This window comes from Rattus norvegicus, chromosome 4 (genome assembly GCF_036323735.1).
Source record: "Rattus norvegicus strain BN/NHsdMcwi chromosome 4, GRCr8, whole genome shotgun sequence".
Taxonomy (NCBI): domain Eukaryota; kingdom Metazoa; phylum Chordata; class Mammalia; order Rodentia; family Muridae; genus Rattus; species Rattus norvegicus.
This window is the reverse complement of record NC_086022.1, coordinates 146,160,657-146,173,972: the sequence shown is the minus strand read 5'-3', so window position 1 is coordinate 146,173,972 and position 13,316 is coordinate 146,160,657. Positions and strand designations below refer to the sequence as shown.

At 39.5% G+C, this 13,316-nt stretch overlaps 1 protein-coding gene across 4 annotated transcripts in view; it reads right to left on the bottom strand.

Annotated features, from left to right (window-relative positions):
• Window positions 1-4,873: 4,873 nt before the first annotated feature.
• Grm7 (glutamate metabotropic receptor 7) overlaps window positions 4,874-13,316 on the bottom strand; it is an 882,386-nt gene continuing 873,943 nt past the window's right edge. For 2 of the 4 annotated variants that reach the window (XM_039108422.2, XM_063286747.1), the window contains one exon: window positions 5,945-6,081. Coding sequence is in view for 2 of the 4 variants with exons in the window: in XM_039108424.2 (XP_038964352.1) it covers window positions 5,773-6,081 (309 nt within the window). In the remaining 2 variants the exon portion in view is untranslated. 4 annotated transcript variants of the gene reach the window in all.

Here is a 13,316-nt window from a genome sequence, read left to right as displayed (position 1 = left end):
AATGCCCATGAGACAGTTAGGAATATTGATATTGATTATGGTCTCCTAGAAAGCTCAGGAAGGGGGAGATGTAAAGGCTTAATGCATGCCATGCTGATCTTGATTTTTAGGAGTCAGGGCTGGTCATAGATATATCTGAAAGTCCTTTAGAGAATCTAATGTGTAATCAGAGTTCATGAGAAATGAATTCCAGGTTAGGGCCTGAAACACTGTCCTTCCCAGGGAGTTCTGTTGGAATATGGGTTTCAGGGTCCTCACTGATACTCCTGAGTCTACATGGTCTGCAACACCCTGGGTCACATGCCTAGGGACACTTAACGTTTAGCAAACATGAAAGAGAAGGAGTCCGAATTTTTCTATTGTTTTCACCATTACTATTCATTGATTCCCTAACTCTTTTAAAGAAGGAGGTGAGTAGAAAGTGGAAAAACACAATGATATGTGTCACATGCACTGAAAGTTCATGGTCACCAGAGTTAGAAGCCATGTGTTGAAATTGTTACAAGGCATTATAAATATTCTTGTTTTGATGCATTTATTATTATTATATGTGAGAGAATAACACAGACTAATTGTTCCTGTAGTGATTTGTTGATTCTAAATGATGAAATGACCAGATCTTTATTTCCCATCTGATCCTGAGGAAGTACCAAACTCCTATGTCTCTGTAGAATTCTCCAGGGGCATCTTCAACTTCAGTCAGAATGTTCTTAGTGCCTTAGCAGAGGATTGACAAAGCTTCTTCACCACCAAGACTGATGTTGGAAGAGGGAGAATATTTCTAGGTATTAGGATTTTGCAGACGCTGAAGACAACAGTGTAAAGCAAAATTTTCAGTAGGATAAATTATAGAGGAAATATGAATTGGGAAATAACAGCAGAAGCAGTTGGCTTAGGGGCTCTGGGATGCACACTGGAGTCTAATTGCCTTTGTTTGTAGGAAGAGGCTGCCAAAATTGTTGCTGGATACCTCAGGCTGTGTCTGCTGTGGTGACAGCGATAGAGTGATTATTCTTACCCATGTTGGACCCTGCTTACCACATCCAACGCTGCTTCTGTTGATGGCGTTCATTCTTGGTTGGCACACTCTGAGAATGAACTAATGTTCTGGAACAAATTGATAGAGTGTCTCCCTGATGAATGACAGAGATTTGCATGCATATCCCATCTCCATTACAAAGATAAAGAGGCAGAGGGTCCCAGGATGCATGGATTGCCTGAGATTTCATAGCTGGTGTTAAATAAAAATTACAGGAAGCTACTGTTTTGGATTGAGCTCTTGCACTGTGCCTCAATACACCAGACTGAAAATCAAAATGGAACCACTCCTGTTGAAGTTCCATGTCACTGAGCCAAGACTAAACTGTTTAACAATATCAGAGAGGTAAAACACAACTATGCCCATTTGGCCCCTTTCTACTAGCATGGGAGTGTGGTCCCCCTGACCTTAGCCTGCCTCAGGAAAAGGCAACCGAAATTGACCAATTAGTTATTTGGTGTCTGTTCAATCTCCCTGTTCCTTCTGAGGAAAGTCACTTTGAGATGACCCATCTGCTTCCCGTTGCCTTTTTCTGCCTAGGAAGCCAACTTCATTTGCTTGGATCACTGGAAGATATAATCCATCTTATGGACTGAAGAGTTGCCCAATTTGAGACTTAAAAAGAGAGCCAATTAAGAATTGAAATTGTAATTCTGTCCTTTGACACTGGAAAGAAGCAGAGCTCAGAGCTCTAACCCAACAGAATTCTAATAAGGCGTCTAGTGCCTTCCTACTCCAACTCCTCCCTGTCTTCTTTGTATCTTATCTATTCTTTCTGTTTGTTTGAGTCCCAGTTTCACTCTATAGCTCACCCTGGTCTTGAAAGTTTTCCTGTCTTAGCTTCATTAGTGCCAACTAGTGGGTGGGATTTCATATGTGATTCCTTTCTTTTAACAAAAGCCTTCTGATGTAGGATATTTATCTATCTGCATCAATTTCCCAATTTACTTACCCAAAAAGCCATCCTTCCACCCTGCTGTGGAGTCTGCGAGTGGAATGTTCACACATCCTGATTCCTTTCCTCATCTTTACCAGAGTCTTGTTCAGCTTTTGAGTCCCAGCCGTGATGCCACATGGAGCTGAGCGCCCCATCAGCACAGCCTTTTCTAAATCTCTGGCCCTGTTCCTTCAGTTTTGCACTTTGTTTATCCTTTCCTTCTTTCTCTGACTCATATGCAAATATCTATAGGATAATCTGCTATCTGTCGAGCATTATTCTGTTAGGAAATTACTAGGAGCAAAACCAAAAGTATCTGACCTTCTGAAACAGAATAGTAAAGAGAGGCAGATAAAAGCAGTAAAACAAATCTATAAAGTCAGATGATCATCATATGTTACATAAAAAAAAATAAAACAAGTAAATTGCATCCCTGGGATACTGGCCAAAGACTATTCTTTAAAACAGGATCAGCAAAGACCAGACATGATACGGATTGACACAATCCTGGAGAGGAATGCGGACTATTAGGGAAAACTGTGCTGGGCAACACCCCTAATGATCTGAACATTTCTTCCTATGTGTCACTGCTCATAGTTTCTACCACTTTCCAAATGTGTTAATCTGGATACATATACTCAACATACATAGGACCTTTGAGGGGGACATGTCAGATACAAGTTAGAGATCAGATATTTATTGATAGTATTTTCTGATGCATTTGCTCCATTGCTCCAGACAATCCTGAATTCCAAATACTTAGTAGGAGATGCAAGTGATACAAGACGTTAGAGGTGGATTTGGAAAATGAACAAGTGTATGTAGATGTATGTTTCAATGTACATAACATGCACAGCCTATATAAACATATATTTAATAATTTCTTATAGTGCTATACAGCTCCCTTCATCGTGATTACTCATCAGTATTAGCTCAGTTGTACTGTGAAGATGAATGTGTAAAGCAGGTGTTTTCAGAAGGAGCCCTGTCCTGCCCTAAGTGTTGAATGCATTTACTAGTTTCTCAGAATTCTTGGTTGAATATCTGACAAAAAAAAAGCTTTTGTGTAATTTTTTAATGAAAGTGAGTCTACAATAAGGCCATCCCACAGTCTGATCTGTTTACATAGTGTTTTATGGACTGTTTGACAATCTGGAAGGTAATGATCCTGTAAGATTAAATTTGCTTTTTAAACAATATATAACCAGGAATGCTGGTGCTAGTGGTCACAAATCCATGGTCCTGAGAGCTGCCATGCTGAGTAGTCATTTGCCAAGCACTTTCAGATCCCTGGGAGTAATTCCTCTTGTCATCCTTTCTATCCAATAGGTAGGTTGTGTCTATCCATATCATTTTCTAACTATGAACATGCAGAATGCTGACATAACCTACCTGATTATAAGTAAGCAGGAAGAGTAGCCAGTTTCTTTCTATACAAGGTTTGACTCCACAACTTGAGAAAAAAAATGTGGATGATTTAAAATGTGTTTCTTCTTTGATTTGGAATTTCTCCATGGTCTATTAGTTTGAGGGTGTTGAAGGGCTAGGAGAAATTGGGAAAAGCAATTTATTTTCTGCAGTCTGATACAAAAATGAATTTTGGACTCACTGTGAAAGCATTGTCACAAGGGACTATAGGAAAAACTCAATAGACACCAAACGTAGGAAAAATATGAGGGCTTTACCTTGCATTGCATAAAAATTAGTGATAAAATGATATTTATTGACAATCTATGCATCTGTCCACTGTCTGTCTGTCTGTTTATCTATCTGTCTGTCTGTCTGTCTGTCTTCTCTGTTTCCATTTATCTCTGTCTATCTATGTGTCTATCTGTATATCTATGTATCTATGTATCTATTATCTGTCCATCCAATCTGATATATATATATATATACATATATATATATATATTCATCTCCATTTCTGTTCTCTCTCTCTCTCTCTCTCGTGTGTGTGTGTGTGTGTGTGTGTGTGTGTGTGTGTGACAGAGGTCAAATTAAGTATTGTAGTATTGTTCTAGTTTTTTTCTGACACAGGGTCTCCTGCTGGTCTAGAAGTCACCTTATAGGATTGATCACCTTCTAGAATGTCTCATCCATCTGCCAGTCTTCGCCTCTCCACTTCAAGGATTACAAATCCACAACACTGAGTCTGGCTTCTTATTAACATGGATGCTGGAGCTCTAACTAGGGTCTTCTTGCTTGTGTGGCAATTACTTTGTCATTTGGACTATTTCCTTCCTTGTCCACTCAGGGGATATTTTAGTACACATTAAATATGGAGGCCCACTTGGAGAACTAAAACCAATGCCATCTGTATAAGGTTATGGAGTGTATGCTGCTGTGACTAGTTCCCTGGTTTTTTTTTGTTTGTTTGTTTGTTTTGTTTCTTTGTGTTTTGTTTTCTCCACAGACCATGGAGTTCTACATTTTAATCTTGCTCCTACAAACCCCACCACTGCATTTGAATGCAAAACTAAATCCATTGTCTCCGTTGTCTGTTCCTGTGTCCTATATCCTTGCATTTTTAGAAATATTTATCTTTTTAAGGTTTTTTATTTCTTTTTGCAGAGTACTGTTTCTGTAAGCAAGTGTTTCCTTGTCTTATCTTTCTTGGTATTTGTTTTTGATAAAAAACTTACTGAGTTAGCATCTGAGAGTTCTTAAGGACTGAACTTCAGTTACAGTGGGAAAGAGTGCTTGTGTTTTGTGATTGTTCCTTTTCCAGGCATGCATGCAGTACCTCTGGACTTTTCTGTGCATTCCACACACGCTGTAATTGGAAGCGTCAGACTTAAGCTGCCCCTAGTGTTCTGTAGCCAGGGTTTCAAATAAGCTCTAAACAAGTGGGTGTAGGGTGGGTTGAGGAGAACAACTAAAGCACTTACTACAGAAAATAAAAAAGTTAACCAAAGTATTTTATTGATACATTCTTGGACAATACCACAGAACTGGAAGAGAATGGAAAGGGATTTTTTTTTCAGCAAGGGATTTTTTTCCACTAAATTGACACATAAGCAGCAAGATTAACGAAAGTACTTCTTACAAACAGTAAAAAACATACATGCTTCTTTTGTAAAGTCCTTATCACATTGGTCAGTCATAGGGGGGCATGAACAAAACCTCAAGACATGAGAAATCCATATTCTTTCCTCCAAATAGCTTAAGAATCATTAAAATTATTGCAAAATATCCATATACCCTAAGTAAAATAAAAAAAGAGAACACAAATACAAATATTAAACATAAATTATTAACATGTACTGTAAAATACATTACCGGCATGCATTCCAAAGATCAAGACCTCTATTCCATTTAACCAATGCTTTTCTTTCCCATCACAACACCTACCGTGTACCAAAGATAGGTGGGGCATATCTTCTTAGCACAGTTTTTGGTCTTTAAGTTTCTTTTTGTGTGTGTGTCTTAAAAAAAATAACATGACTTTTCATGATACTATAATCATAACCATATAGTCATTTACAGATGTGCATGGGGGCTTGTGTCCTCTTATGTCTGCCAAGATTTTTTTAAAATAAAAATTAGTTATTTTAAATTTTCCCCAAAGATTCCACCATCTGAGAGGGTAGGATTCTATGAAAACAGGGCATTCAAAAACAAACAGTGAACCGAGGTACAACATTGAGTGGCAAAGTGCAAATGTCCTCACAAACTGTACAGAAAATTTCAAAACCTTGCAGCCTGGAAGTACGTACGTAGAAAGACAAGTCAGTCCCAAAAAACAGTCCTGAGGCTCTCAACGATTCATCCAAAAGAGCCGGGTGGGACTTGAGTCTCAACTCTCCCTTTGCTTAGGGAGTCCAGAATTACAGCCAAGATGGCAGTGCTGATGCCAATGACTTCTTAAGCCAAGATAAAGTAAAGGTGTCTCATAAAGCAGCTGTTCAGGATGTGTGGATCCTCTAACATTGCTCTCCCGGGTGGAGAAGCTCCTCCAGAGATAGGAAGCGGGCAGGACAAAGAGTCCAATGCCAGGCTGGGTGACAGAATAACTGAAGGTCTTCCTCCTCTGTGGCTCCATGGCATGGAACAGGTTAGATAACCAGGTTATTATAACTGACATACTTCTTTTTTGCAGCAGGGCCTGAAGAGAAAGAGAAGGAAAAGTCAATTGTGGCAATGACCCTGTGATCCAAGATAGAGTTTGGATGACTTCCAGTACCAAGACAAGGCAGAATGAGACATCCCTGAGGAATACTCATGTACTTTGGCATTTTTCATTTATTTGTAGGCTTATTCCAAACTAAGATTGTTGTGCCAGTGATACACGCTTGCCTTGGTTCACTTTTTTGACATGCCCTCAGTGTTCCCTTTTTGGGGTCAATCAGGTTTCTTATTGGTTGCCATGCTTCCTTATTCGCCAGCCCTAAGCTTCAAAGGCCATCTGGTGCCTCAGAGATTTTCATCCTGTGGCCATCTCCTGTACCTTTTACAAAAGAATGTCTACTGCCTGGACGAGCAGACCTGTGTCATTGGAATTTATTTATTTTGTCTAGCAGAGTGCTTTCACAAGTTAGCATTCATCATATCGAGTGACTATACATCTCATTTTCAGTCTCATCAACAAGATGTATATCGTGATATTCGTGGTAATTTCCATTTAGGTGAAAAGCAGACCTGGAAAATTTCAGATGTCTGGAGTCACACTTAACATTTGTTTTCCTCCGATGCACAACAACTTGTATCATTCAGAATCCTGGGGACTCCTTCTTTTACTCATGTTTCCAGTAAATACACACCCACTGGTTCTCCCAAGGCAGGCACAGAGCTACACACTGAGCCAAAAGGCAGTTCTTTCTTTGTGCTTAAGATGGAAACACACTTCAAGGTAATAATTATAATATTCATAGGTTCTAGTTCTTAGTTCTCTATGATACCATGTCTGTGATGTAATGAGTTCTTGACTCATTCAACCTTTGTCATTTTGCACCAATTTCTATTAGGTATAGACTCTCTGTCATGTGTACTTGACAAGGGCTTATTTCTCTATTCTTTCTAGATTTCCCAGTTTGAATTTGGAGGCCCAAGTCGCTGCATTACTGTGCTAAGTGCTTATCACTAGCCTCTGGATGGTCTATCTGCTACATTCTAAGTACACACACAAACATCATTTTCCTTTCAGCATATTTCTCACAGCCTAAAAAGTTGACTCTCATTTTATGGCATACCCTCTGAGCATTTCAGATTGGAAGACTCATCTCTCTGTTACAGCATATTGTGTTCAATAGATACAATTAAAAGAACCTAGATTTACATGAAAGCGAGAGTCTCGGAAACGTTAATCATGCTGTATTGCCATTTAATGAAAACATGGACTTAGCCTCAGAGGAATCCAAGTCCCCCAAGAACATACCTATGGCTCTTACAGCGTCTTTTGCCTTCAGCAACTTACTTGTTAGGGGTATAAGGAAGACAAAGAACTTTCTTCATAGGATTTTTCCCCATTCCTCTACCCCAGATATTTTTTGGTTTGGTTTTTGTTTGGAGACAGGGTATCTGGTATGGCAGGCTGCCCCTCTATGTGTCCAAGCAGACCTTGAACTTCTGATCCTCGTGTCTGTATCTCTGAAGTGCTGGGATTCCAGGTAGATATCATCACCACATTCTTTAATGCAAGGCTGAGAGTTGAACCCTGAACTTGGATCATGCTAAGCAAACACTCTGCCAGTTCGGCTACATCCCTGGTCCTCCGTGGGGGAAACTTTCTAAACGTGCTTCCTGACTCCAAACCTTATTTACAGTGTCACAACCAGTCAGCCTCAGTTCACACGGAGGAGTCATTGTAACAGTATGCCTTGTCAAATGCCAAGAAGCTAATTATCCTCCAGACCAAAGGGAAAGAAAACAAACAAAACTCCAGAAGCCTGAGCTGACCTAAATATCCTAGACACCTCTATTGTGTGGCTAATTAAGACCGAATTCTGTGTAAGCAGAATTGTCTAGTGGGAAGAGAATAATTAAATTTCCTCAAATAGGTTACAATGTAATACCAGTCAATAAAGAATTTTTACTGAAAGAATTATAGCTCAGAAAAACACTGTTCTTATGCTGTAGCAAAGACTAGTTTGGATTAAGGTAAAATCAAAATCTAGCCATGCTTTCTAAAATAGATATTTTGGGCAGTGAAAGAATTCAGCAGGTAAAGATGTGAGTGCAAAGAACGTGGTAGAAGGAGAAAACTGATTCCCACAAGTTGTCCTGTGATCTCCACACATGTGCCTCGGGCCCATATGTAAACCTACACACAAATACATAGAAAGAATACATTAAAGTGGGAAAGTAGGGACGGGACTAGAACTCAGTTGATAGAGCACTTGCTTAGCGTTCACAGAGCCCTGAATCCACCCCGAGCACTGCATAGGTTCGTCATAAATAAGGCGTGGTGCTACACACCTCTTATCCCGGCACATAGTACGTGAAGACAGAAGCATCTGGGACTGAGTCCACTTTCAGTTTCTCAGCAAGTCTGAGGCCAGCCTAGGCTAGGTGAAACCCCACGTTAGCAACAAGAGAACAATGGAATATATGAAAATTATATTATGCAGAACATGCTAGGGCTCGCTGAAGCTTTGTGGGCACCATTTTCTTGTAGTTTCAGAAAATTAGAAACGTAAGTTTTCTTCCCCGTTATAGGTGGGAGGGACATGAAACGCAGAGAGAACAGCATCCCAGAACCATGCTAGAGGACACATGAATCTCTCTTTTCGTCTTCAAGTCATCATATGAAGGACCTGCTGCCTGGGGCTCACCTGCCTGGCTTCTGAATGTGCTCCATCATTTACATGAGATAAACCCAGCCCTCTGTCATGAGACTGAACTTAGTAGCAATTTTAAAATGAGGACAGTAATTCAGACCCTGAGGACTGTTGAGAGCACAGATGTCAGAATTATCCCAGTCTCTCACTGGGGAATAAAACATATAAATGTATTTTTAGGTTACAAACTTCTCTACAAAGGATAAGCCTCAGTATATGCTTTCTTTGCAGAATTGCTTCGGAGCATTGCAGGAAGGTTATAATGAAGTTTATGCAGCCCCTAGAATGGCAATTTCTGTCCTTTATCACAGTAAAATCCAGTGTATTATAGTGTTTATTTTTAAACCATCCCGGCCTTATGAGTAAATAAAAGAAGTGCCTATAGGGCTGATAATTCTATTTATTTGAATAGCAATGTAGTTTATGGTCCAGAGAAGAGAATTGCCTAGCTCAAAATAGCTGTCCAGAAAAATGGTTGTTAAAGAGATATGCTTTTTATTTTGAAAGCCCAGGAATTCCTCTCCCTTAGAAGCTGGAGTTTTTTAATTTAATTTTATTTTTATTTTAAGAATGTGAGTCGAATGAAATTTTTAAAAAATTATTTATTTTATGTGTATGAGCATTTTGCCTGCCTGTATGTCTATGTACCACATGGATTCCTGGTGCTTGCAGAGGTAAGAAGAGGGTGTCAGATCCCCTGGAACAGGAGTTATGAATGATTGTGAGACATGATGTAAGTGCTGGGAGCTGAACCTGGGTCCTCCACAAAAACAGTGAGTGCTTTTAACCGTGGAATAATCGGTTTCCATCTAGGAAGAATAAGAATAGATTGTATCGTTCCCATTACATTTTTAGTGCTATTTATATCGGGTGTTCTCGAAGTGAGGTATTTCAGAGACATGAAGTTTTCAATGAAAAGTCTTAAGGACATTGATTTCTAAAATACATTATTAATACACATTTTCTTATTAATAAAGGTTAGACACCCAATTCATTCTTATTTTGTCAAAATGTACTGTCAATTTGGCATTGACTTAGAGGGTCAATTTTAATATTAATTTAATTTTTAATATAATTTTCTCCAGGATTTCTTTTTAACGACACTAATTTGTGGGAGGAGGGGGAACCCCGAGCCATGGCAAACTGTGGAGGTCAGAGTACAGGTAAGGGGATTTGGTCCACTTGTTGCACTGCATGAATGGAACTCAGATGCTCACGCTGGTACCCCTGAGCTGTTTCAATCCACACTCCACGAATTTTTGCCTCAAAAAACTTTTGCTCATTGCAAACTAGATTGAAGAAACTATAAAAAACATATAAAAAAGCAAACAGAGAAGAAAAATTCTTTGGAAAAAAATCTTGAAAAAAACCGAAGAAGTGAAAACAGAGCTTGACTCTTCCCTTTAGCACATTTTTAAGTTTCTTAATCATGTAAGTACCGAAGTTGATGTTTTATTTGATAGATACCTTGTGTGTTCAGCTTTTTAAAAATACATATTTGTCAAGGGATATACATAGAAGTATACCCATAGATGTTGTAAACATTGTAAATAAGAATTGTATCTAAACAAAACACACATACCTAAATATAACAAACATGAAGGCCACAGCATGCTATCCTCAGACAGGAGATGAATATCTAATTATCCTCCTTTCACTCCCACTATCATTTCCCCCATCCCCTTCACCTACCATAGCTGTTGCCTGAAGCTGGTAGAGATCATGCTATTCCCACATGTATAGTTACCAATAAGCTATAGTCAGTATTACATCATGTGTTTTCTTTTATATCCTACTTTTAAATTATTTTATTTATTTACATCCCAAATTGCCCTCATCCCAGTCTCCCTTCCAGAGTTCTTGACCCCAGCCCCCTCCTTTTTGCTTCTGAGAGGGTGCTCCCCTCATCCCCCTCACCCACTACTCCATCCCATCTACCCACCCATTTAACCTCACCATCTTCCTTACCTGGGGGATCAAGCTCTAAAGATTAGGCACGTCCTCTCCCTCTAAGGCCAGATGAGGCAGTTCTCTGCTACATATGTGCCAGGGGCTTGTATCAGCCTGTGTATGCTCTTTGATTGGTAGCTTAGTCTCTGGGAGTACCCATGGACCTGTATTAATTGATACTATAGTTTTTCCTATAGGGTTGGTATCCCCTTCAGGTCCTTCGTTCGCCTAAGTCTTCCATAGGGGTCCCCAAACTTAGTACGATACTTGGCTGTAAGTATCTTCATCTGTCTCAACCAGCTGCTGGTAGAGCCTCTCCGATGACAGCCATGCTAGGTTCCTCTCTACAAGAATAGCACATCAGTAATGGAGTCAGGACTGGGTACCTGCCCATGTGATAGATTACAAGTTGGGCTAGTCACTAGATGGTCCTTCCTTCAGTCTCTGCTCCATTTTTGTCACTGAATTTCTTTTAGACAAGAACAATTCTTGGCCAGGGGCCCCAGAAGAGGGATGGGGTCACCAACCCACCTACTTCATGTGTTTTAAAGACACAGGATGGCGATACTCCATGCATATTTAATTGCAACCTTAATTCTTTTTTAATTGTGTGTATATATGATAGCTATGTGCACATGTGAGTGAAGTGTCCATGAAGGCCAGAGGAGGGTGCTAGATCTCCCTAGAGCTACAGATGCATGTGAGCAGTGGTGTGCTACCCTTGTGATGTTGGGAATTCAGATCCTCTGCCTTAACCACTGAGTCACCTCTCTAGCCCTCAACCTGTTTTTCACATTTTTTTTAGATTTGTTTGCATAGATTTTGCTATTGTAGATGCTAGATAGCAAAACTTCTGTAAATTTTTTTCTATCCATGGAGTCTTATTTTTTGATTTTAAAAAACAAACAAAATGATTCAAAGACAACATAATTTTTAGAAAACAGATTAAAAGACAATAAGATAATTTGTGGATAAAAATACAAAAAGCAAAAACCTGCACCATTACAGAAATATAAGATCAAATAATTAGCATTTTGTTTTTACAGAATGACAAAATAAACTGATTTAATATCAAATATTGATGGGGCAGTAAATAAAGAAGAATTTCTTAGCACAGTGGTAGGGCTGTACATTAGTACACTCTTTGGAGAGAGCCATAGTGTTAGGATTAACTTGAACAAACTCTGTCAGACACTGACCAAGACCCTATTTTGAATCTCCAGCCCCTTCCCCCAGACTCGTTACCCACTATGGTCTGCATCCTCGTATCTGTGGCACAGCAGTTTTCAAAGGCAAAAAACCTCATCTGGACAAAAAGCTCCAGAAGGAGAAACTGCAGGCTTGCACATTTCCCCATCCATTGCATTTAATTTTCCAAACCTCCTATATAAGCCCCAAGATCCCCTTCTCTTGGCAGACACCCTTTTCCTGCTGTGTGTGCCCATTGCAGTTTGACATAAACAGTTCTGCCTGCTGAGGCCAAACTGATCTCTTTTCTGCCTCTCTTCTCTTTCAGTTGCCTTAGAACTCTAACACATATGAAATGCTGTGACAATCTGACTTGTGTGCCAGTGACTCAGACTTTCCGTCCAGACATGCAGGACATGCACATGTCTCTGTAGGGCTTTTTAGAGCTTTAACATAATAATTAATCCCCCAAATACTGTAAAACTCCCAAGTGGGCTGAGTATAAAATGTAAGGCATCAGCCTTAGGAGGCTTAGGTTGTTATCTCAACAGGCAGATTTCCCCAGTTTGAGAAGAAGAGCCCAAATTTACCATTTTTTGTAAAAGTTTATTTCTCATTTAGCCATCCAGTGAAAATGAACATATGTACCAAGCATGTCATGTGTTAGGCTCTAGTTTAGGAGTGCATCACCTTCAAGTATATGTTGATAATCTTAATAAAAGATCATTTAATGGCACCGACATATGACAATTACACCGTCTTCTGGGAACTCTCATTCCACATCTGATGGAAAGCCAATCAGCTTCCTGTATATCATTCAGTAAGGAATCCATTGTGTAATGATTTCCCTGAAATTCTTCCTAATGATTAACTTAGCACAATATTCATGTCAAAAAATGCAAATCTGAACAAGAACATGGAGCATGATGAGTGAACGATGAGCCAATCATAGTTATGGCAGCCCAATTATAAACTTGAGACCCCATACATCTCCCCGGTTCCTTCTGCAGCTCTTTGCAATAATCTCTCTGAAGAACTGTACAATGCATGCTTTTAGGTTGGCTAGCTGGACATCCCTGTTTTAAATATTGTATTTTATGTATTGCCCTTATGTGCATGTATGTGTGTATACACGTGTGCATATGTATATATATATATATATATGTGTGTGTGTGTGTGTGTGTGTGTGTGTGTGTCTTTGTGTACATGTGTGTAGAAGCCATAGCATATTTGTAGATGTTATAGATAAATATGTGGGAGATAGCTCTCTCCTTCTACCAAGGCTCAAACTCAGGTTTTCAATCTTGGCAGCAAGGGCCCTTACTTACTGAGTCATCTTGCTGGCTCTAGCTGACTTCTTGAGACAAGGAACTAGGAAGGGTGAGAATAAAATCAATCAGGAAAAGAACACTATAGTGCTAATCAC